The 25,382-nt window shown below is 38.4% G+C and overlaps 1 protein-coding gene across 1 annotated transcript; it reads left to right on the top strand.

Annotated features, from left to right (window-relative positions):
• Nucleotides 1-3,764: 3,764 nt before the first annotated feature.
• On the top strand, nt 3,765-24,984 carry mmut (methylmalonyl CoA mutase). Its single transcript, XM_048596644.1, has 11 exons — nt 3,765-4,163; nt 5,337-5,494; nt 7,177-7,348; nt 8,339-8,587; nt 10,282-10,393; nt 11,386-11,501; nt 11,883-11,998; nt 17,572-17,703; nt 18,280-18,427; nt 22,821-22,988; nt 24,493-24,984. Exons 1-11 carry the CDS (start codon nt 3,885-3,887, stop codon nt 24,619-24,621), a joined length of 1,779 nt encoding a protein of 592 aa, XP_048452601.1. The 5' UTR covers nt 3,765-3,884; the 3' UTR covers nt 24,622-24,984.
• Nucleotides 24,985-25,382: the final 398 nt, after the last annotated feature.

Below are 25,382 nucleotides of genomic sequence, written 5' to 3'. Positions count from 1 at the left end.
GGAGACCAGAACTGGACACAGTATTCCAAAAGTGGCCTAACCAGTGTCCTGTTTTGTTAGGCAAACTCCTTAGTGCATGCTGGTTAAATAACCTCAATAAAATATGATGTTTTATTTGACATTTTCTTATTGGACCTGTAGTTGATTAATAACCCTGTTTAGTTACATGTATTGTTTACTGCCAGTTTCCAGGTATTAGTACAACAGTAGTATTTAGTGATTTGCTTTCACCATAATAGCCAGTGCCTAGAAACCAGCAAAATTAAAATTGCAATAAAGCAGCTTCATATCATTCAGGATGTAATTATGGAAGTTTGTGTATTATAGATGAACAAATAATAATACATCATAAAATCTGACAATCTAAAATTTTAAAGCACTTGGTAAAAATGCCAGTTTTTTTTCTGAACGTAGGTTTTAGCTAGGTTATTTGTATTCCTTGTGATAGGAGACTCTGTGAAGCACCCCTTGTTTCCCTTACATATTGTAATTAGCCACACATGCTCCTCCTCTTAACACCCCACTGAGTCATTCAGCACCCTCTTTTCCCAGACACTTCTTCTACACTCACTCACTCTCAGTCCCTATCTCCCTTCCTGGTCCCCTTTCCTCTTTTTGGTATATTTGTAAACTTGAAATCAGTGGCGCAGTAAGGTTTGAAGCTGCCACTTAGCTTTCTGGCTTAATGCAAAATATCCTGCTTTATCCTGCAATCAGCAGTGATAAAGTCACAGTATTGGCCTCTAACTGTGTGAAATCAATCCATAAACAACCCAGGCTCACTCAAAATGAATGCTGGAAGTGTTTTCTGATGTTTAAGAACAATTTGGGCCATTGAGAATTTGCCTGGTAGGCCCAAGGCTACCAGTGGATTTGGGCAGTCTCCTCTCTAAGAGCACCATTGCAGCTCAGTGCAGAAATTGGGTCATCAAAACATAAATAAGGTCATGACCTATCAGGAGGTTCACAGTTTAGGAATCCCTGTTTTAATTTCTTTCACTTATACAGACCATGGGCCAGATCTTGCTGGAAACCATTAATGTTGATAACATACGCTAAGTAGTAAACAAATCCACTAGCAAATTGAGATATCATTGTTATTGTAAAACTCGACAAATTGTTGAGAGGACTTTTGAAGTAGGGCTGCATTTGTTTATTTTCATGCATACATGAGCTGACTTAGTCTTATTTCCGTGAAGAATATAACCAACTCTCTGCGTTATTGACACCTTCAAGTTTTAAATAAAACATTACAACATACATCCTACAGTTCCCACACTTTGTCCAGGTGCATAAGCTGTTTTCCCACAGTTTTCACAAGCATTGTCTGTGTTTTACCCAAGGTTCATGCTATCTTCCTGATAGTGTGACTCCTACACTTCTGGACTGTCTTCGTACGTTCACTTTTGCAATGTGGCTGAAAATTTAACCCTTAACTAATTGAAACTGATTCAAACTCTTCACCATAAATAACGGAACATAAGTCAATCCATCTTATTACATGACCCCATATTTCCATTCATGAAAAGTCATGCTTTTGTATATACTCCCTTTCACTCCCTTGACTCCCTTTTCAGCCATGGCAAGCAATACTCAACACTGGTAGCCTTAACTTCCTACCCCACAAAAGCTTGTTTTACTTGCTGGTACTCTATACTTTGTGAAAAGGATGAAATGGGTGATACAGACTGTGTTGGGAAGGTGTACAGAAATTTAGAAGATGCCTACCCTTTGTATCAAATGCTGATGACATCCCAAGAAGGTGACCAACCACACCCAGGCAAGCAGTTTATTTTAATGGCATCGAAGTTGGTGCCTCTTTATAAAGAAGTTTCTCCTGAATTTTCTAGTAATTGATTAGTGGTTGTTTTATTTATTTACATTGCCCCTAAACCTATTCTACGTTTACCCAATCAAACCCTTTTAAAATCATAAGAGCTCCCGCAGGTCACCCTTCAGTTTCCTGCTTTATAAAGTGCCCTCAACCAATTTAATCTGTCCTGTAGATGTCCTGTCTCAGTTTTGATGTCATTCCTGAAGTCCAGTGCTTTTATAATATCGAGACGAAAGCTGTTCATTGTAATCAATTGTGGTCTACCAAGGTTCTGTACTAGCTTAATGAAACCCTAGCTTTTCCTTTCTATCCTTTTACATATAAACCTCTGGACATTGTTTTCGATGGACTTTTAATTTACATTCTAGTGATTTATGTATCTGTATCCCTGGATTGCACTGTTTATCAATCCTGTTTAGATATTTTCCAAGGGGTACAGTGTCCCCTTGAGTAACAGGTAAAGCTAGCTGTTGCATGCTATTACAATACAACAGCAACATGTGGTGTTTGCCACTAATAAGATAGTGTCATCAAATCAGAAAGATGTTCTGGCTATCACAGAAATGAGTAAAGTGATATATGAATTTCAGTGCCAGTGTGTTCCTGGTAGGCCATACATCCCAAAGACTGGCGGATGATACCAAACTGCAAGTCCCTTCAGATATTCGCAAGTAAGGTACTGACTGGAGTGGCACGGTAGCTCAGTGGTTAGCACTGCTGCCTCTCAGTGCCAGGTTCCCAGGTTCAATTCCACCCTCAGCCAACTGTCTGTGTGGAGTTTGCATGTTCTCTCTCTGTCTGCGTGGGTTTCTGTTGGGTGCTCCGATTTCCTCCCGCAGTTCAAAGATGTGCAGGTTAGGTGGTTTGCCATGCTAAATTGCCCATAGTGTTTAGGGATGTATAGGTTAGGTGCATTAGCCATGGGAAATGTATGGTTACAGGGAAAGGGTAGGGAGATGGCCTGTTTCCACTGTAGGAATTCTGGGATTCTGTGACTGTACCCAGCCAGCCCATGGTTGCAAAACTATCAACCAATAGAAGTGGGAGCAAATTACTGCAGATGCTGGAATCTGTACTGAAAACAACAAATGTTGGAGATCACAGTAGGTCAGACAGCAATCATGGGGAGAGAGCAAGCTAATGTTTCGAGTACAGATGACTCTTCATCAGAGCGGAATTGAAGTGTGGAGAGGACAGCATTTATTCTATAGTTGGGAGGGGGGTGGTGGGGTGTAGGGGTGTAGGGGTGTAGAGTGCTGGTGGAGAAAAGATGTTGATAGTTTAGATTAAGTGATCCAATCACTAACCACACCTTGACACCAGGTTCGCTCTGACCTGCTGTACAGTCGTGATGACTGTGGCAATGTCTCCCAGAATTCTGCTGTGATGTCTCTCAGCCACCTACTGATTCATATAAATGTTGTTTTTCCTCTTGAATTTGTATTCTTGCAAAATGTCCTGATGAGTGCAGGATGAAAAGCTTCAACAAATTGTGGCCTTTTTTAGCAATGTTGTATTATCCATATTACACATGTCTCTGTTTTCTCATTTAAATTCTTCCCTATATCACAGTAGCCTTGTAGAGTTTCTTAGCTCCATCCAAACTGACTCTACTTCATTTTCTAAATTAGTATCCTTTCTTTCTATTGCCTTTATGCTTCCTTCTTTCTGACATATCCCTTTTCCCTTTCCATTTTTCCTATCCATTCTAAAAGTTAATTATTCTGGAATATTTAGTTCCTAACTTGCATCATTTTACATACACAAGATACTCTGCTGCAGCAAGAAATAGTCCATGTCATCAGCTGTAATTGTTTTAAATGTCCTTTTATTGCTTTCATTATGTTTTAATACTGTGATATGTTTTGATGTTAAACAAAGTAATTTTCTTTGTTTAAATGTGTATTTTAACATGGACAATCCTAGGTGATAATGATCCTAATTCACTTATTCTTTTAAAGCTGGTCAACAGGGACTTTCTGTGGCTTTTGATCTTGCCACTCACAGGGGATATGATTCAGATAACCCTCGTGTCCATGGAGATGTTGGAATGGCAGGCGTTGCAATAGACAGTGTGGAAGATATGAAGTTGTTGTTTGATTCAATTCCTTTGGAAAAGATGTCTGTTTCCATGACTATGAATGGTGCGGTGCTGCCGGTCCTGGCTATGTTCATTGTGACGGGGCAAGAGCAAGGAGTTTCTGAAGAGAAGCTAACAGGCACGATTCAGAATGACATACTGAAAGAATTCATGGTCAGGAACACTTTCATTTTCCCACCTGAACCCTCCATGAAGATTATAGCTGATATATTCCAGTACACGGCTAAAGTTAGTATGTGTTGTTTGGTTTACTAAAAATGTTTCGTTCAATTGCTGTTCCATAGCGATCTGATTATTACTTTCTAAAACTGCTTTTCTTCGTATGGAAAGCTTCAAGTAACTGGCTGCAGGACTGCCTTTTGACTTGATCCACCAATCCATTGATCATACTTGATTTGTATCACCTCAGTTTTATCTGATAGTCTGCAACTCTTAATTAAGACTCTTGCCTGACAAAACATAATATTGCTTTGTGTTTTGAAATTTACAATTGACTTGGCTTGAACATTATATTTAGGAAGAGGTCCTAACACTTTATGGTGAGGAACCGGTTCCTGACATCACCATCGAACAGCACGGCTCTAACTTACAGATTATGCCCCCTTGTAAGGTCTCCCACACCAGATGAAATAGTTTCTCTCTATCTACTTTCATATGTATTTTTCCTGAGATGTTATGACCTGAACTGAAGTAAATGAGGTCTCACTGAATTTTTATAAATCTATTGGTTTCTGTCGTGTTTTGTGTTCTTGAATATGTTAAGGATCTTTACAGTAGTTACTAGCATGATAAATTTCTAAGTAGAAAGTACAGGTTTGCTGACAGCTGAATAAAAATGAGGATAGTTTTATGTTTAAGCTAGGACATGCTTCAATAAAAAGAGAATCTCTGGAACGTTGTGGCAGTGCTGAACTGACTGAAGTAAATAGACATACTGAGGAACATCCTAAATAGCAAACAAGGGGATTTGCCAGAAACCTTGCAACTGGCATAGAAGTTAATCATAAATAAATGAATTATTTAAAAAATAAACTCATGTCCTAATGGTGTAAGATATTAGCACAATTTTGAAATTCCTTAGGCAGTTTATTCTCTAATTTAATGAATAATTTCCATTGAGAAGCACCATTTCTCAGGAAGGAAAGGAAATAAGATCAGGACATGTAAGTCAAAAATGCCTTGCTTTCTGCTTGATCGTGAAAGAAAGAAGAAACAAGTGCATAATACATAATCAAGCTAGATTTAAACATAATTCACAAAGTGGATTAAAGCAAGAGTTCGATTTCAGTTTTGCGTTCACTTTCCTTATTGGTCAATAAGTTTTTTTTTCTCTTTATGCTTTAAGCTTCCTTTTATAGAAGCAACAATGATTCTTTAAAAGTCTGTTTTCATCCTCCACAGCAAATGCCTCAATTTAACTCAATTTCTATCAGTGGATACCACCTCCAAGAAGCTGGTGCAGGTGCTGTTTTGGAACTGGCTTATACCATAGCAAATGGTTTAGAGTACTGCAGGACTGGTATTCAAATTGGACTTGACATTGATGAATTTGCACCACGGTAATGATTAATAACATAATTTTGCACTTATAGTGATACAAAAGCAGCTTGCCTGTTTAAAAGTAAATTATTAACGTGACCTGGATGACCCTTATGTAAGTCATATGACTGTATAAAATCTGGGAAATATTGCCAAATGTCATCAATATAGATGGGTGGGTTAGTAAGTTTGCAGACGATACAAAGATCGGTAGAGTTGTGGATAGTGTAGAAGGTTGTCAAAGGATACAGCGGAATATAGACCAGTTGCAGATATGAGTGGAGAAATGGCAGATGGAGTTTAATCCAGTAAGGTGCTGCATTTTGGGAGACCAGATGTTAAGGAAAATATACAGTTAATGTCAGGACTCTAAACAGCACTGATGTATAGAAGGTTCTTAGGGTTCAAGTCCGTAGCTCCCCAAAAGTGGGCACACAAATAGATAGGGTGGTAAGGAAGGCATGTGGCATGCTTGCCTTGATTGTTCGGGGGAATGGAGTACAAGAGTCAGGATGCCATGTTGCAGCTTTATAAAACTTTGGTTAGGCCACACTTCAAATATTGTGTTCAGTTCTGGCTGCCGAATTACAGGAAGGATGTGGAGGCTTTGGAGAGTGTGCAGAAGAGGTTTATCAAGATGCTGTCTCGATTAGAGGGTATGAGCTATCAGGAGGGGCTAGAAAAACCTGGGTTGTTTTCTCCTGAGCAGTGGAGGCTGAGAGGAGGCTTGATAGAAATCTATAAAATTGAGATGCATGATACGATTGACGAGGCCAGAATCTATTTCCCAGATTTGAAATGTCTAAAATTAGGGGTCATGTATTTAAGGTGAGGGGGGAAAAGTTCAAAGGAGACGTGAGGGGCAAGTTTCCCACATAGAGGGGTGGGAGTCTGGAACACACTGCCAGGGGTGGTTGTGAAAGCAGATACGATAAGGACATTTAAGGGACTTTTAGATATGCAAGGCATGGAAGAATGTGGACCCAAGGGCAGGCAGAAGGGATTAGTTTCATTTGGCATCATGTTCGACACAACATCGTGCACCGAACTCATACTCCTGTGCTGTACAGTTTTATGTTCTATGTTCTAAATGCATTGAACACTGACAGATTATTTTAGAAAATGGTGAAGATTTGTGTGCACACCCTTCTTTATAAATATTCCGTATTCTGGGGTATGGTTTTACTGTACCTTCAGAGTTAATATTACATTGGTGCAATCAAATACAGTATTTTAACATTCTAGATTCTGTACAATTAAACACTAGTTGAGCAAATTATTCATGTTGTTTCTAACCTTTTTGCTTTAAAATTTCTTATGATTTGAATGGTTTGTGGGGGAAGAAGTATGACATACTTCAAGTGCTTTTAAGTTTTTAGAGAAATATTCCAAACAGTGCCAGTTTGGCAGCAGTTGTACTGAAAATTATATTTCAGTGCAATCTTAATACTGCTTCATAAAGATACAAAAGGCTTTCAGATTACAAAATGTTAATCTATGTCATTGAAACAAATAATAATGGATGAATCTAATGCATTGGATTGGATTTTCAAGGAGTTTTGATTAAAAGCATTAGTGAATCAAAATATTTGTCGTAAGGAGATCTGATAATTTGAGGTACTATTGGAAGGAATTCTAATATTGGTGAGTTTGAAGGTATAGGATTATTTCAGAGATTAATCTTGTCATCTTTGTGTTATAGACTTTCTTTCTTTTGGGGAATCGGTATGAATTTTTACATGGAAATAGCAAAGCTGAGAGCAGCTAGACGACTGTGGGCTCATTTAATGAAAGAAAAATTTAATGCTAGAAATTCAAAATCTCTGCTGTTACGAGCTCATTGCCAAACCTCTGGCTGGTCCCTCACTGAGCAGGTTAGTCTACCTAATAGAAGTTGAATATTCTAAATACCAAAACAGTGGCCCAGATTTTATAGTTGTAATGACAACTGAAAATGTGAATAGTTTGCAACAGAACTGTGAAACTGAAAGCGATTTGGCCATCATGCATGTTGAACAAGAAATCGGAGGAGTTGGAGTCAGTGAGTTCTCTGCTTCTCTCCACAGATGCGCTGTTGAAAGTTCCACGGATGGATCTTTAAAATCACTTGAATTGATATGAACTTCCACCTTCTGTAGAAAATCTTTTAAAAGTTATGCCTGGTTAAATGACATATAATTGAGTTTTTAATTGTGTTCTGAGTTAATAATTGTAGTGAACAATGTTTTTAGCTGTGAAAATTACTTTTAATTTTGTGGAATGTCATATGTCTCCAATATCAGAAAATTTCATTCTGATATTTTCTTTTAAATCTTATGATCTTCTACCTTAGTTCCACATAGATGCTCCAGTTATTATTTTGGTGACTGTAAGTTATTAAAATTGAAGGATACAGTAAATTCATTTCTTTAATATCCTGGTTTACTATTCTAAAGTATGGAGTCTTCTATGCATAGAGTTTTATCTACTTGCCTCTAACCAGAGAGTGCAAAGATTAATGTCACCTGCTTTGGTATTGGAACTGATTATTCTCAGTCAGGCGCATAATAAGAGAGATAGATGTAATGGCCCTCACTCTTCAGTACTGGGATGTATCTTTTACAGTCATTGTTCAAGTAGAACTATAATCAAGTGTATAATGTTCTACGTCATTAGCCATAAGGAACTATAGGGAATTTTAAATATAGAAACTCCCAATGCACAGGTGAAACACAAATATGAATATTCTCAAGCTAGAAGCCAGTATCTCCTCGGAGTTATTTTTCTACTGTATCTAAAATAGTTTGCAATTTGTTAAACTTTGAAGATAGTAAATCACCATATTTTTGTTTTGTGCAACTGTTAATATGATATTTCAATTTCAGGATCCACATAACAACATTGTTCGCACAGTGATTGAGGCAATGGCAGCTGTGTTTGGAGGAACTCAGTCATTGCATACTAATTCTTTTGATGAGGCATTAAGTCTACCTACAGTACAAAGCTCCCGGATTGCTAGGAACACTCAGATCATCATACAGGAGGAATCTGGCATCCCAAAAGTGGCAGATCCTTGGGCTGGTTCATTTATGATGGAATCACTAACCAATGAAGTATATAATGCTGCCTTAGAGGTCAGTACATCTAAGTCAACAAACATTGTATTAGTAATGGTAAATGACTTGGTGCATATCTATGAAACTTACTGCAGTCTCTTGTTAAAATAAGTACTTCATAGGATGATAACTAGAAATGCAGACTGCTGAAAGGATATGACGTGAATGTTCTCTTTAAAACAGTCATTTTAAAGTTCAAAATCTTAGCTAACGTCCATAAACCACTTTTTAAATTTTATTATGTTTTGGGATGGTTTAGCTTTTCTTAAACTCTGGTTTTAACACATGAGAACATTATTACTTGCGAGTTGCTTACACGATCCAGACTTGGAACCATATCATCACCGTTGCTCCATCAAACTTTGGAGCATCCCACCCCGCAAACAAGTCTGTAGGTGTCCATATACCCCAAAGACTGCTGCGGTTCAAAATAGCAGTTCATTACCACCTTTTCAAGGCAACTGGGAATGGACAATAACTGCTGGCATAGCCAGTGTCTTCCTTTGTCTCAATGACAAATTTTAAAAGAACGTATAATTGCTTGACTGTTTTTGTTCCTCCAGTTGCCTTTTTGTATTATGAAGTTGGGACCTTTCGGAGGCAGGATTACTGTGTTTGAGGCGCAGCTGGAATCTTGTGCTGCTGTAAAGGACATAAAACAAGCCTGTGAATTCTTCATAACTGCTTCTTGTATCAGTTGCATGCTGTGCTATATCACTTAGATTCTGATTTCCTCTTTTATAGCTTAGTTATCCATGTTTGTATGTTCCTTTCCAGTATAGTACTCTGAAAAATGGTATACAGCCCTATTATTACTGTCCGCTCACATAAATCATAGCACGTTTTTATCAGTAATATTGCAATAGATGATTCCAATTTTTCCAAACCCAGCCAACATTGTATTGATTGAAGACTCGATATAAGGGACAGTGCACCTCTTTAAGTTGTATTTTCATTCACTTTAACTACCTGAATATTCAATATTCTGTAATTATTGAAAGTCTCCACAGTATTGGCTTCATGAATATTTGTGGTTACAGTCAATTTCACCTATTGTTTCACAAGATTGAGAATAACTTATCCATTTGGGTTGAATGTTCCTGATTAAACTTTTCACTAAATTCATGTAATATGATGAAATTTTACCAGCAACAAGACCAGACTTATTGGCCAATAGTTTACAGACTTACTGCCTTCTTGAACAATAGTTGTAGAATTTGTCACCTGCCAGTCATTCAGCACAATTCACATTTCTGAAGAATTTTTAAAGATTTATTGTCACTGCTTCTGCTGTCTCTTTCTGTATTATGTCCTTGGTTAACATTTTTTTTAAAGGAACTATTTATTTATGAAACACTGGTTTTCTAGTTGGAATACATTTAATAATTCCTTATCTGTGGTTGAATTAGATATCTTTTTCCTGGTCTAATATTTGATCTGCCTTTTGTTCTCCATCCAGTTAGTCTGAGCTGGGTCTGCTTTCATTCCATCAAAGTTGGCTAATTTCCAATCCATCTTCTTTCTTCTTTAATCTTTTTTTCTCTTGATCCGTTCCCAAATAGAACTCTAGATAACATAACCATTTTCTAATTGTTCTCCTCTCCTCTCAAGTTGCTTATTTATCCTTCTTTCTATGCACAAGCAGATCCGGTGCAACATTACCATCAAATGAAAGTACTGTTTACACTCGTCCAATTTGTGTTTAATTTTAGCTTATTAATGAGATTGAAGAAATGGGTGGTATGGCTAAAGCAGTAGCAGATGGTATTCCAAAACTTCGTATTGAAGAGTGTGCGGCCAGAAACCAAGCAATGATTGACTCTGGTAAGTAAAACCTCCTATTAATACTGAAAGAATGGTCGAAAAGTAGACTTGTTGCCATAGGCCAGATTTGTTTCAGTTTTAGAATTGATTTTTGTATTTGCCATAGTTTTCATTATATTTGATAATAGAAATAACTTTATTAAAAATAGGAAATAACTGGTACCAGTAAATATAAATTCATTTCAGTGCTATTTTTGAATGGCTTTTATTCAGGGTAAATGCATTGTCGAAAAGAGACACATGCTGCCAAAGCTCACTTATGAGCAGAATGGCAAGAATGCCAAATTTCAAACAGTCACAGGTGAAAAGGGTGCTGACTGTTATGCAGTTCAACTCTGGCTGAGGTCCTTTATGTACTTATGTCTTTCTTCAAGGTGTTACTTAAAATCGACCTTGTTGACCACATATTTGGCCATCGTCGTGACAGCCCTGCTCTTCAGAGACAGGACATACAAACTGAAATGAGCGCTGGGACCCCACAGAAGTCCCTATGCCCTTACGCTGTTGGAAATTGTCTGAAGTTAAAACTTCCAACCGGCTATACCCCTGCTCACAGAGACTCTCTGAAATAATCTCCCAGTTTGAGTTGAATTAGAGTCAGCAACATAAAAAAAAATTCTAATTTACTTAACTAGACAGTTACAATGAAATCTTAGAAAGGAAGTTAGTTCTAACTCCTGGGTAAGTATACTACTGATGCACATGCATTCTCTGTCTCTGTTTTTGTCTCTGGCTCACTCTTGTGTTCTTTGTCTCCCGCTCTCTCTGTCTCCTGCTCTCTTTGTCTCCCGCTCTATCTTGAACGTTTGAACAGTTTGAAACCCTGCTGTGATGAGGATAAATCTAGGCCATTGAAATCTGTAATAAGAACTGCATATAAACTCTATACTTTTTATGGCAAATGGGAAATATTATCTTCACAATCAAATATTCAATGAATTTTTTTCCAAAGAGTACAGTGAATATGGTGTTTTTTTTCCATCACTTATTAGGTGCTAAGGTAATTGTAGGAGTAAACAAGTATCGTCTGGAGAAGGAGGAAACTGTTGATGTGCTAGTTATTGATAATACTGCTGTGCGAAATCAACAGATTGCAAAACTAGAAAAGGTGAGATGTTACCAAAGGAATTACATCTATTGGAGCTACCATGTGTTATGTCTTGGCACTCTATATAATGTTATAGTTTCAGTGATTTCTTTGGGGTTCTTAAGTCAAGATTATAGCAAAACATCAGAAGGTATGTAGAAACCCCCAGGATAAAGCATAAGTGGAGTAAATGGCTGTTTATACCAGTTTATGGGTTTCAGTGAAGATTATGGCTAGAGTTGGGACACCCCTATGGATATGTTACCTCTATTTGTGGTCAGTTATAAAATAACATAAAGTTATTGTGATAAAAAGAATGCTTTTTTTATTCCTGTTAACCAGATTAATGGTTTGGTTCAGTAAATATTGTGCTTGATTCAAAGAATACCTTTCTTTAACTAGTTAAAAGCATCCAGAAATGAAGCAACAGTAGCACAATGTCTTGATGCCATCACTGAATGTGCACGCTCAGGAGAGAAAAACTTGCTGGCTCTTGCGGTGGATGCTGCTCGTGCAAGGTAAAGCAGAGCTCGTTTTTACCAAAACTGACTGAATTTGGTGTATTACCATTTTATAGACTTGCAGATTTGATCAATTCCACAAACCAGTTGACTGAAGTGCATTAGTGGCTTGAAATTTTGGATATGAATTTCCCATTGTGCAAAGTAATGTGCTTCTCATTCTTTTAGGTAAGTGTGCTGGTGAGAGTTTCTTTTTGCCCTCCTTATGATTTTAGACTTTGTTTTTTGTTTTGGTGAATTTGTGGATAGAATTTACTGTATCATTCAATAAAAGTAATCTGGCCTATAGAAGAAAGTAACAGACTTTCATTTAGCTGTATTCCATATTTTACACACAAAAATGACTGGTCTTCAGTTCACCTGAACTTGAATGTGATATCAGTTGCTCCATCTGCCCAAAACTGGAAGGGGAGAGTAAGGGTCAGGGAGGGTGCAAAGCATCAGCAATCTGCACGCACTAGACAAAAAGCACTTTTGCAGCTTAATGATTTTAGAAGAATGGGAAATCAGCACATTAGCACACTGAGCTAGATAGTAGTTTGGCCTAATGGGGCAGTCGGGAAACTGAGTGTTCAGCAGTAGTGGCCTGCAGTATGTTTGTAAAACTAGCAATTGCACTTGCTCTGCACCTACATAAATTCACCCATAAAATTGTTTATGCTGTTTTTAAAAGGAGAATCAATGATCCCTTTTAAGTACTGCTGGCTCACGCTTCACTTACTTATTTCAGACCATTAGAAATTAAGGTCCGTATCTGGCAATGGCCTGTGATTTGCATAGCTAAGAAATCCCTGTCCAGAAACTGAATCTGCTGTTCCTCCTTTTAAAGGCTCACCTTAAAATTGTTTAATCCTTGGGGATTAACAAAATCACTAATAAACTCCTATCCTGCACACTTCCTGACTTCTAACCACTAGCCACCTATCTTTTTCAGGAAGAATAAGCTAGCATTGTGACAAAGATTCACTCTTTCTATGCCTAGTGATAATCATTAACTAGGGATTGTGGAATATTAATTGCTGTGGAATCTATATCAAAGATAGACAATTAGAAATTCTTGCATATTTCCTCAAGAAGAGGGGATATTTGAGAGGATTTTGGACTGATAGTGTAACGCAGCACCATCATATTTCATCTGGCGAGTTTACTTTTATAGCTTGTGTCTAAGGACGTTTTCTCCAGTATACCATTTTTGAAACCAGGCAGGTGTAATAAATGACCTCTGAGGAAAAGATCATGTAGGAAGTAGTGATCGTAACAACATGATAGAATTAAATATTCAGTTTGAGGTTGAGAATCTTGGGTCAAATGAACTAATCGTGGTTAACTTAGGGAGTTAAGGAGACAATTAAGTTGAAAAAAAAGGAGGGAAAAGTCAGTGATAACCCCAAAGACCGGGATAGATTCAGAATCTAGTAAAGGATGCCTAAAAAGATGATAAAGAGAGAGAAGATAAACTGAAGAAAAACTAACAAGGAATATAAAAACTGAAAATAATGGCTTGTTTAAATATATGAAAAGACAAAGAGAGGTCAATGTGAACTTGGGCCCTTTACAGAATGAATCTGGAGAGATGATTATGGGGAGAAAGGAAATGGCAGAGTTAAACAGATATTTTTCATCGCTCTTTACAGTAGAAGATGCTTTGAACACACTATCAATACTAAAGAATATGGGGAAGGAATTGAGTACCATCACTATTATTAGAAAGTAGTATTGGACAAACTAATGGGGCTAACGGCAGGTAATTCTCCTAAATCTGATAGAAGGCATCCTAGGATCCTAATGCATTGGTTGTAATTTTACTTGGATTCTGTAGACATACCAGAAGACTAGAATACTGTAAATGTGACAGTTTTCAAAGATGGAGGGAAGCAAAAAACCGCATAACATTTATTGTTTTAAAATATATTGGAATCAAACATCGAGCAAGTAATAGCAGAACATTAGATAAGACTTTACGAATCAATCAGTCAGTGTGGCTACATGAAAGAGAAGTTGTGTCTAACTAATTTATTAGATATTTTCAAGGAAGTCTCAAATGGATAGAGGGGAACCAGTAGAGCTGTTGTATTTGGATTATAGAAAGCATTCGACAAAGTACCCCATAAAAGGTGGAATCATAAGACAAGAGCCCATCGTGTTGGAGGTAGTATTTTGGCATTGATAGGCATGAAATGGCAAGTGGGGATTAGGAGTTCTTTTTCAGGTTGGCCATTTACCCCCATTTTGGAGAGGAGAACTAAAGAACAGTGATATTTAAATGGAGAAAAGCTGCAACACAAAGGGACTTGGGATTACATGTGCATACAATGCAAAAAGCTGGCACACGGGTGCAGCAGGTAATCAGAAAGATTAATGGAATGTTGGCCCTTACTTCAAGTGGATTGGAGTATGAGATCGTACTGCAACTTTATAAGGTGTTATTGAGACCACATCTGAAGTACTGTCAGCAGTGTTGGTCCTCTTATTGAAGAAAAATTATTATTTCATTGGAAACTGTTCACAGAAGGTTCACTCAGATGATCCCTGGTATGGAGAGACTGTTTTATGAGCAAAGGTTAAATGGGTTGGGATTCTACTCATTGGAATTTAGAAGAATGAGAGGTGATCTCCTTGAATGAAGAAAGAAATGCTTCATTCATGGGATGAGGGCATCGTTGGGTAGGCAGCATTTATTGCCTGTCCCTTATTGCCCACAGGACAGTTCAGAGTCAGCCACACATTGCTATGAATCTGGAGTTATATGTAGGCCAGACCAGGTAGGCAGTTTCCTTCCCGAAAGGACATTAGTGAACCAGCTGGGTTTTTCTGACAATCCACAATGGATTCACAGTCATCATTAGATTCTTAATTCCAGGTACTTATTGAATTCAAGTTCCACCATCTGCCATGGCAGGATTCAAACCTGGGTCCCCGGAATGTTATCTGGGTCTCTGGATTAACAGTCCAGTGATAATACCACTAGGCCATCGCGGTAATCAGAAAGGTTAATGGAATGTTGGTCATTATCTCAAGGGGGTTAGAGTATGAGAGTAGGATTCTGAAAAGGTTTTAAAGAGTTAATGATGAGAGAATGTTTCCCTTCTGTGGGAGAGTGTAGGACTAGAGGGTATAGTCTCAGAATAAAGGGACGCCAATTCAAGAATGAGATGAGGATGGATTTCTTCTCTGAGGGTTGAGAGTCTTTGTAACTCCATGCTTCTGTAGGGGCAGAGTCCTTGAATATATTTAAGACTGAGATAGATAATCCTTGATTCCTCAAGAATTTATGGGGAAATGGGAGGAAAATGGATATGAGCAGTGTTGGATCAGTCACTACCCGATTAAATGGCAGAGCAGGCTTAAGGGGCCAAATGGTGTACTTGTATTCCTATTTTTAATGGTCTTATTGTCTAAATCTTATTTGCAACATGGGGATGGATGATTTTATGTTATCTGATCAGTTATGTTTACTCCTGTTTTCAGGGCAAGAGTTGTTGATAGAATCTTAGAATTGAGTCTTTGCTGTCCCAGAGAGTGATCCTTGAGTTAACAGGATCTTTTGTAGCTGTTTTCTGGACTTTGTACGGCTTCCTGATATTTCTCTCTAATTTTTCTCTAGGAGAAAAGTATAAATTAGTGATTTGGCAGTAGGAAAAGGGGGAAATATTAACTTCCCAGTAAATCTTTAGACCATAAATGAATCTGCTTCAAATTCTTAACTTTTAAGAGTAAATATGACCTAAGTATTGGGATTTGGAATTTGGATAGAATAAGCGAAAAATGGTCACTGAAGACCATTTGTGATTTTTGTAAATGATTTGGATGAAGGAGTGGAAGGATGAATTAGTAAGTTTGCGGACGATACGAAGGTGGGTCGAGTTGTGGATAGTGCGGAGGGCTGTTCTCGGTTACAAAGGGACATTGATAGGATGCAGAGTTGGGCTGAGAAGTGGCAGATGGAGTTTAACCCTGAAAAGTGTGAGGTGATTCATTTTGGAAGGACAAACTTGAAAGCAGAATACAGGGGCGTGTGGCATTTAAGTCAAATGACCCAGACCTTTTACAGGAAATCATGATACAACCTCCGCAAGGCCATTAGAGATGCCAAGAGGCAGTACCGAACCAAGTTTGAGGCCCAAACTAACCACACGGACACCCACCACCTGTGGCAAGGCCTACACAACATAATGGAATGTAAAATGAAGCAGAACAAAATAGCGGATGAACACTCACACAGACACACACTCTATTTTGTTCAAAAAGCACGCAATTTGTAGATAGTCAATCAACATGGCGTTTTATAAATTCCTACTTTAGAAGTCTGACTCCAAGTCAAAACAAATAGATTCTAAACAGGACCCCACACCTAACATGCACTGTCTGACCTAAGATGTCACCTCTTCTTTGATAAAACCTTTACTTATTTCTGGACAGAAATTCAGGGATTTGCATATTAATGAATCAACTTGCATCTCCTTTCTAACTCATTAAAGATTTAACAGTATCTTAAATCTGTTTAATTCGCATCAGTGTATGACCCTCTCATCTTTTACTTAGAAATTCTGTGTCTTTTTGCTTCCTCTCACAAGCACCTGAAGGAGAAAGACTCCACAAAAGCTTGTGATTTCAAATAAACCTGTTGGAGTATAACCTGGTGTTGTATGGTTTTTAACCTTGCCCACCCCAGTCCAACTCCAACACCTCCACTTCAGGAAGAAAGGAGGAGGACGTGCTGTTATCTACATCAATTGAGCTGAGGTGGAGTGGGTATAGAGCGTAAAGTTCCAAGGAGTGATGATAACTAACAGTCTATCCTGAGGCAACAGTCAAGAAGGCACAGCAATGCCTCTTCCTCAGGAGGCCTAGGAAATTTGGCACGTCCGTAAGAAGCCTCCCCAACCTTTACAGATGCACCATTGAAAGCATTCTATCTGGGCGCATTGCGGCAACTGGTCTGCCCAGAACCGTAAGAAACTACAGAAAGTTGTGTTCGCAGCCCAGACCATCATGAAAGCCAACCCTCCCAACTAGGGACTCTATCTGCACTTTCCGTTGCTGTGGAAAGACTGCCAACATCATCAAAGACCCCTCCTGCCCTGGTAATACTTTCTTCCAACCTCTTTTGTCAGGCAGAAGGTACAGAAGCTTAAACAAGTTCAAGAACTGATTTCTTCCCTGCCGTTATTAGACTGCTGAATGGATCTCTCTAACTTCAAATCTAATGTTGATCTTGCTTGTATGCCATGCTCTGTCTAAATACTGTATGTCCTTGTATATTATGATCTGCCCATACTACTCACAAAAGACACTTTTCACTGAACTTGGGTACATGTGACAATAATAAATCAAATCAAGAATTAATATGATATCAAAAAAATGCTTTGCCAATTCTTTTCCCTGGGGATATACTATTGTAAATATCAATTGTGATGGTTGATCATAGGAAGTAAAAGCTATGGCATGAAGCTCAAACACCAGTTTTGGTTATGTATTTCTTTTGACTCGATTTCTGTCTTCTATTTAATTTAGAAGAAATTATTTGTACCTTTTTACTATGTGTGAAATGTATTAACCCATTTATTTAGGTGTACACTTGGAGAAATTACAGATGCAATGAAAAAAGTATTTGGTGAACATCGAGCAAGTGATCGTATGGTGACTGGTGCATATCGACAAGAATTTGGTGATAATGAAGAAATGTCAATGGCAATAAACCGGTGAGCCAAAAATCAAGTTGTTAAGGTTTATGCGTTTGCTGACATATTTAAAACTAATGTGATATATTTTTGTTATTTTAATGATTTAGAGATTAATTTTATTGGACTGGTATTTTTCAGCAAATGTGTAATTATTGCTCGATTTGAGTTATTTATTGTCTTGGGTTAACGTATGCAACCGTCAATAAATTTATTAAACTGTTATTTTACATCTCCATCCTGGCTGCACAAATGTCATGTCCTCTTGTCCAGGATTTCCCACTAGCACAAAAAATTTCTATCTTCCCTATTGATATGTTTGAAATCCTCAGATCTTCAAATAACTCACCCAAAACAAATCTTAAACCACTCTTGTACATTTATGTAATTTCTCCTCATAATGTAACTCTTGGAGTCCTGGTGATAATCTAGTGAATTTGCACTGAACTTTTCCCAAGCCTAGTCAACTAATGTAAATGTTTCAAATAATATGTATTCTCAGTTTCTTAAAGATATTCACACGAGGATCAAAAGTGTCATTTGAAATTTATCCTTTGTTGACTGGTCAACTATCATGGCATTGATCTATCTATTTAGCATTGAAAGATTTGCAAAGAATGAAGGCCGTCGTCCTCGTCTGCTTGTTGCTAAAATGGGTCAAGATGGGCACGACAGAGGAGCAAAGGTTATTGCAACAGGATTTGCTGATCTTGGCTTTGATGTGGATATGGGACCACTGTTTCAGGTAGTTTAACAATATTATTCTAATTTGAAGAAGAAACTCATTTAAATAAACTGTGATTTGGTGCTTATAAAGAAAACAATATTACATTCCCTGTAAAGGTGGAGAACTTGGTTTGGCAAGTATGTATTAGCGAGCAGGTTTGAAATCAAACTTTGAAGTAAATCAGGACATTGGTGAGGTGACCTTCAGAATACTTCTGGCCACCCTTCAGTCGGAAGGATGTTGTTAAACTTGAGAGGGTGCAGAAAAGATTTACAAGCATGTTGCCGGGACTGGAGGGTTTATTTTATTGGGAAAGGCTCACTGAGCCGCCTTTCCCTGGAGCTTCGGAGGTTTAGGGGTGCCCATATAGAATGTTTATAAAATCATGAGGGACATGGATAGGGTGAATAGCTAAGGTCTTTCCTAGGGTGGGTGAGTCCAAAACTGGAGGGAACAGGTTTAACATGAGAAGGGAAAGGAAGGACCTGCAGAGGTTGTTGCATTTTTTGGAATGAGCTGCCGGAGGAAGTGGTAGAGGCTGGTGCAATTACAACATTTAAGAGGCATCTGAATGGGTACATGCATAGGAAGGGTTTAGAGGGATATGGACTCAATGCTGGCAAGTGGCACTAGGTCGGAACTGAGTTGGACAGAACGGTCTTTCCTTGTGCTGTTTGACTCTATGCCTGTTAGTTTATACCATTCTCTAATAAAATAAAGAGTTTTAGGACGAAGAAGCAAATACAGTGCATCACGTTTACTCAACTTTGCTCAGGAAAAGCAAAAGAAGAAACTTGGTTCCAGTTGGATGAAGTTGTGAGAATTTTTTTAAAAACAAAATGATAGGCACATGTTATGCTGTTTCAGTTTGCTTTTCTCAAGCCATTAAAGTTTAGCTCTATTTTAATTTCTCCCAAGAGGTCTTCCTTCCCAATTTGTCTACATCGACTAGCTAACTAATGAGTATAAGCAAAAACAGATTTTCTGAATTGTATCCTTTGTGAAAGTTGCAGTCTCAATGTTAGTTCTTTCTTATCCTTTAAGATTCAGTGCTTGCTATCACCAAGTGTCAATAAATGTTAAGGACAATAATTCCACATGATTGCTTGGAAAAATTAATACTAAAATTTATATGAACACAGTTTTCCATTTGATTAATTCCTGATTTCATGTCCTGTATTGTATGCTGAGTATATTAAAATCCTTGATTATCATTCATTTTGTCTCTGGATGGCAATATGGAAGAGATGTCTGAGTCACAACATATAACACTAGCCCTCATTTAATTTTCCAATGGCTAACTGTGGTGTAAGAAACAATTGTATTCAAGCAAAATTGAGTCCTGATAGAAATCAGATGGGGTCCTGTTCTGAGGGGACAGTCAGCTCAAAATTGTCAGGAAATTAAATGGGTTTACGAATAACTCACCGATGGACTAGAACAAATTATTCATTCTTTAAGACAGAAGGAAATACTAATCATTTAGTAGGTACTTCAATGGGAGTTCAGTGAGATCAGAGATGCCATTCGACCAAGTTATCTATAATCGTGCCACAAGTGTTATGAAGTCAGAAGTCCCACAATATATTTCAATAGGTTTATTTGGAATCACACAGGCTTTCAGAATGCAGCCCCTTCATCAAGTGCAGTGAGACAGCTGGGTACACAGACACAGTTTATAGGCAAAAAGATCAAAAGGTGAGTGGAGTGTCGGATGATAGGTCTCTGCAGGTGACCAAGAGTGTTAGATGGCGTGTAATGTGTTTATAAAGTCGATGTCAGTGCTGTGCTATCACGACAATCAGGCAGAGCCATAGGAATATACAAAAGGTGACTGTTCAGGTCAGACACTGACTTGTAGGTGTGAGGCTTTGTTCAGAACCTGTCTCAGAGTTTTAACCTGGAATCAGGCTGGTTTTATTCCAAAAGCTGGAATTTATAAGATGCCACGCTGACTGACTGTGACTACAAATTGTCTGTATTTTTTTGCACAAAATAGACTGTATCTGCAAATAAACAAACATCTTGGATGAAATAATTCATCCATGTTTGGGGGAGAGGGTGTGTGTGTGTCAGAGAGAGTGAGAGACAGTGTAATGAGTAATTCAAAACTGTACAAACTAATTGAGGTAGAGAGATCATAACAATTTATCAAGATGATGCTGTCAAAACAGAACAGTAAGTAAGATTTTACAGATACAAAACAGTGTGGTGGGTCACTTGTAGCGCGACATAAACCCAAGATCACGGTTGAGGACGTCTTCCTGAGTACGGAACTTGGCTATCAGTCTCTGCTCGGCGATTCTGCTTTGTTGTGTATCTTGGAGTCCATTTACCCAAAGATCGGAGGCTGAATGTCCTTGACCGCTGCAGCATATAAGATAGACAACATTTGCCATGTCACATGAGTATCTGCCATGAACATGGTGGGTGGTATTCCCATGTGAGATGGTAGTATCCAAGTCTTGCAGTCTTGATCTGGTGCGTCTTGCAGAGGTTGCCATGGTGGGGTTGTGTGGTGTTGTGGTCAATTTGGTATCCTAAAGGATGGGTAGTTTGCTGTGAACGATGGTCTGTTTAAGGTTTGGCGGTTGTTTGAAGCTGAGAATTAGAGGTGTGGGGAAGATCTTGGTGAGATGCTTATCGATGTCAATGTCAAGTTGAAGGCTGCGAAGAATGTGGTGTAGTTTCTTCGCTCCAGGGAAATACTGGACGATGAAGGGTACTGTATTGGTCATGTCTGGTGTCTGTCTTCTGAGGAGGTCATTACAGTTTTATTGCTGTGGCATGTTGGAACTGGCGATCAATGAGTTGAGCATTGTATTCTGCTCTTATGAGGGTGTCCTTCAAAACCTTCAGGTATCTGTTGCATTCCTCTACCATCTGAGTGGATTTTCTGTATGTGCAGGGCCTGCCCGTCGGGGATGGCTTCTTTAATATGTTTAGGGTAGAAGCCAGAGAAGTACAGTGAGGCTTGGGCTTGGCAACCTCTGCAAGACATCTCAGATCATAGACGTGGATACTACCATCACACATGGGAACACCACACACCATGTTCGTGGCAAATACTCACGTGACTTGGCCACTGTTGTCTATCTCACGCTGCAGACAAGGATGCCCCAAGGCACGGTATATTGGCACCAGGCAGACGCTACAACAACATATGAATGGACACTGCAACAATCGCCAGAAAGGAATGTTCCCTCCCAGTTGGGGAACACTTCAGTGGTCAAGGGCATTCAGCCTCCGATCTTTGGGTAAACGTCCTCCAAGGTGGACTCTGAGGTGCACAACAACGCAAAATCGCCAAGCAGAAACTGATAGCCCGCGTTTCATACCTGTGAAGAAGGCCTCAGCTGTGATCTTGGGTTCATGTCACACTACAGGTGACCCTACTACACTGTTCCGTATCTGTAAAATCTTCCTTACTTTCCTGTTTTGACAGCATCACCTCGATAAATCGTTATGATCTCTCTACCTTAGTTTGCAGTTTTTTGAATTACTTATTACTGAATATCCCTCACTCGCGCGTGTGCGCACACACACATGCACACCCGCTCTCTCTCTCTCTCATATGCGCACAAACGCTGTCACTGGCACAGCACTCTCGCTCTCACACTCACGCATGTTCTCTCTCACTTGATCGCGCTCTCTCTCCCTCTCGCACATGGGCATAGAAATGGAGGTGAATCATTTCATCCAAGATGTTTGCTTATTTGCTGATACGTTCTATTTTTGTTCAAAAAACACAATTTGTAGTCAGTCATTCAGTGTGGCATCTTATAAATTCCTGCTTTTGGAATAAAACCAGCCTGATTCCAGGTTAAAACTCTGAGACAGATTCTGAACAAAGCTTCACACCTACAATTCAGTGTCTGACCTGAGATGTCACCTTTTGTATATTCTTATCGCTCTGCCTAATTGTTATGACAGCACAGCACTGACATTGACTTTATAGACACTTTACTCACTGTCTAACACTCTGCAGGTGACCAAGAGACTTATCATCTGATGCTCCACTCGCACTAGTTGTATGATCTTTTGATCTCTCTGCCTATAAACTCTGTGTCTGTGTTCCTTCCTGTCTCACTGAACCTGATGAAGGGACTGCGCTCTGAAAGCTTGTGTGATTCCAAATAAACTTGTTGGACTATAACCTGGTGTCGTGTGACTTCTGGCTTTATCCACCCCAGTCCAACACCGGCACCTCCATATCACAAGTGTTATGACATTACAGATTAGAAAGTAGCCAGGAGGAAATTAATTGATAAGATTGTCTGGGTCTGCTTTTTGTTTTAAAATAGAGAATGGAAATATTAATGTGGTGAAATATATACATTTCAAATATTAATCAAAGAATATTATAATGTCTCATTAGAGCTCTACCAAATAATTTCTGTTTTACTTCTAGACTCCTCGAGAAGTGGCTCAACAAGCAGTAGATGCGGATGTTCACTGTGTGGGTGTCAGTTCTTTGGCTGCTGGGCACAAAACTCTTGTGCCAGAACTGATTAAAGAACTCTACGATCTTCGGCGCCCTGATATTTTGGTCATTTGTGGTGGTGTGATTCCTCCACAGGTATTTAAGACATAATTTCAGAGTCTTTCTTGTGTATATGTAGACATTCTCTGATCTGATGTTATTACATACCTCTGGAGTAGGTGGGACTTGAACCCATGTCTCTGGTTTAGAAGTAGGTACACAAGCATTGCACTTAAAGAGCCCTCTATAAAGATACATAAGTTAATGTTAAGTGGATGCTTCATTAACGCACTCCTTTTATCAGGAATGTGTTACATCGTGGCAATTGGAGTAGAAATGTCCAATGTATAATATAATTTTGCTTGTAATAGTATATTAATGATTCAGATGTGAGGAAATAGAAGAGAAAACAGGTCTGAAAACAGCTGTAATGTAAAACATACTAATATAATAATTTATCTCTGCCATAGAAATGCAGTGATTATTAATTTGAATTAATATCCTATAACAGGAGGAACAGCCTGGTCACCCTCTTTCATGTTTTCATCTGTTTTTCTCTGGTTCACTTTGATTTAGCTAACATGAGCAAAGCTGAAGCTTTGGCATATTTGATAATGCTTTGAGACCTTCTGAGTAGTAAGGAAAACTAAAATAAATGTACATTTGAGTATACTTCAACACTTCCTGATGATATCTTATGCAGCACTTTTATGCAGGGACAGAAAACTAATTAAGGGATATATTTGAGTTAGCAGGATAAGTACATGCTCTTCTCATGTATGGTAAAATGTCTTGTTTTTCATTTCCAAATATGCATAAGATAAATGGCAGTAGTCTGATGATACCACATTAGGGAGCAGGAGAAAGTGGGAATCAATGACAGAGGACATGGGTGGATTAGTGGAGAAGTCAAAAAACAGGCAGGTTCAACAGTTCAATGCGAGAAATCTGGGCAATGAAAACATATCGAAATGGTAAGAGTATTATGGGAATACAATCAGAGGTACAAGGCCAGTTAAGAAAACTCTCTGCAAATTTCTAAGTGAGAGTTTCATTAAGCGTGACCAAATGAGCTGAAAGGGTGGTGGTGGAATGGTATGCGAGAGATATAACATGAAAAATAGGCCACCATCTTAAATATGCAACTTCTTACTTTGAGCTTACGCCCTTCCGTCCTAGATTCTCCCACAATGGTAGACAGCCTCTCGATCTACCCTGTCAAGCTCCCCAAGAATTTTAAATGCATCAACCAGTTTCCTCTCATTCTTCTAAACTCTAATGAGTACAAGTCCAACCTATTCACCCTCTCTGTCATCTAGTCTTTCCCTCTCCTAATCAATGAAGTTGTCTTTTTTTTTTCGTCTAAACTGCAAGTTCCATTTTCTTATTTTCAACACAGTTTCCAGTTATAGTGTATTCTAATTTAGAATGTCCTATACAGGGGAAAGTACATAATTCTGCATATCCACAGTGAAAAATCTTTAATCAGAATATGTTCAAATTCAGAATTGTCGTTTTCAAAATTGGGTTTGGGTGACTGATACATGTCTCAAACAGAAGATGACGGTGGTAACAATTTTTTTTTCTTTAATTCCTCTAGGATTATGACATTTTGTACAAGGCAGGTGTTTGCAGCATCTTTGGTCCAGGTACCAGAATTCCAGTTGCAGCACTACAGGTGCTTGCTGACATTGAAAGAAATTTAGTCAAAAGGCAGCAATCAATGTGAATGTCATCTTGGATGCCAACAAATACTTTTTACTTTAGAGATATGCTATGAAATGTCTTTCAGTGCAAGGCAAATGAATTATAAATTGTTTTTGACTTCTGTACTTTCTAGGAAAGTTTGTAGACTATCAATATATTATATCTATCTCAGTTCACTTACTGGAGTAATCTATGATCCTGTATTCAAACTTTTGCAAAGGTCATAACATTTTGTGTAAATGCTAAACTCATAACTAAATATATCTCAGTTAAATGCCTAACGTTGAAATGATTTTGGAGTTCAATTGCGTTTGCTTGATTCATGATTGTGAATAATTTGTTTCATGACCTGTGGAGAAAAATAAATGAAAATATTTTTGTGTAATTTTTCTGTGTGCTCTATATTCTTACTATGTGTTTAATAGTATCTTTAACAGAAACCTAGGGAAAAATGAGTGGTGGTATTTTTGATGAAAGATGATGCTGTTGGGAGTGGTGACCTAAATTTGGGAAACCAGCCTTTAGAAATGGTTCGGGTAAATATGAGGAGTAATATAGACAAGACATTACAGTGGGAGTGGTGAACAGATTCCCTAACAGTAACCAAGTAGAACAGGGTATCAAACAAAATGTAATGGAAGCTGTCAAAAGGGTAGAGTGATTATCATGGGGGATTTTAATTTAAATTGAATTGAATTAGCTTTGTTGTCACATGTACTCAAATGACTACAGCGAAAAGTTTACAATTCGCCACGTATGGCGCTGTCTTCGGTACAAAGATAC

Source organism: Rhincodon typus, chromosome 5, assembly GCF_021869965.1.
Source record: "Rhincodon typus isolate 14 chromosome 5, sRhiTyp1.1, whole genome shotgun sequence".
NCBI lineage: Eukaryota > Metazoa > Chordata > Chondrichthyes > Orectolobiformes > Rhincodontidae > Rhincodon > Rhincodon typus.
This window is presented reverse-complemented; position numbering and strand designations above follow the sequence as displayed.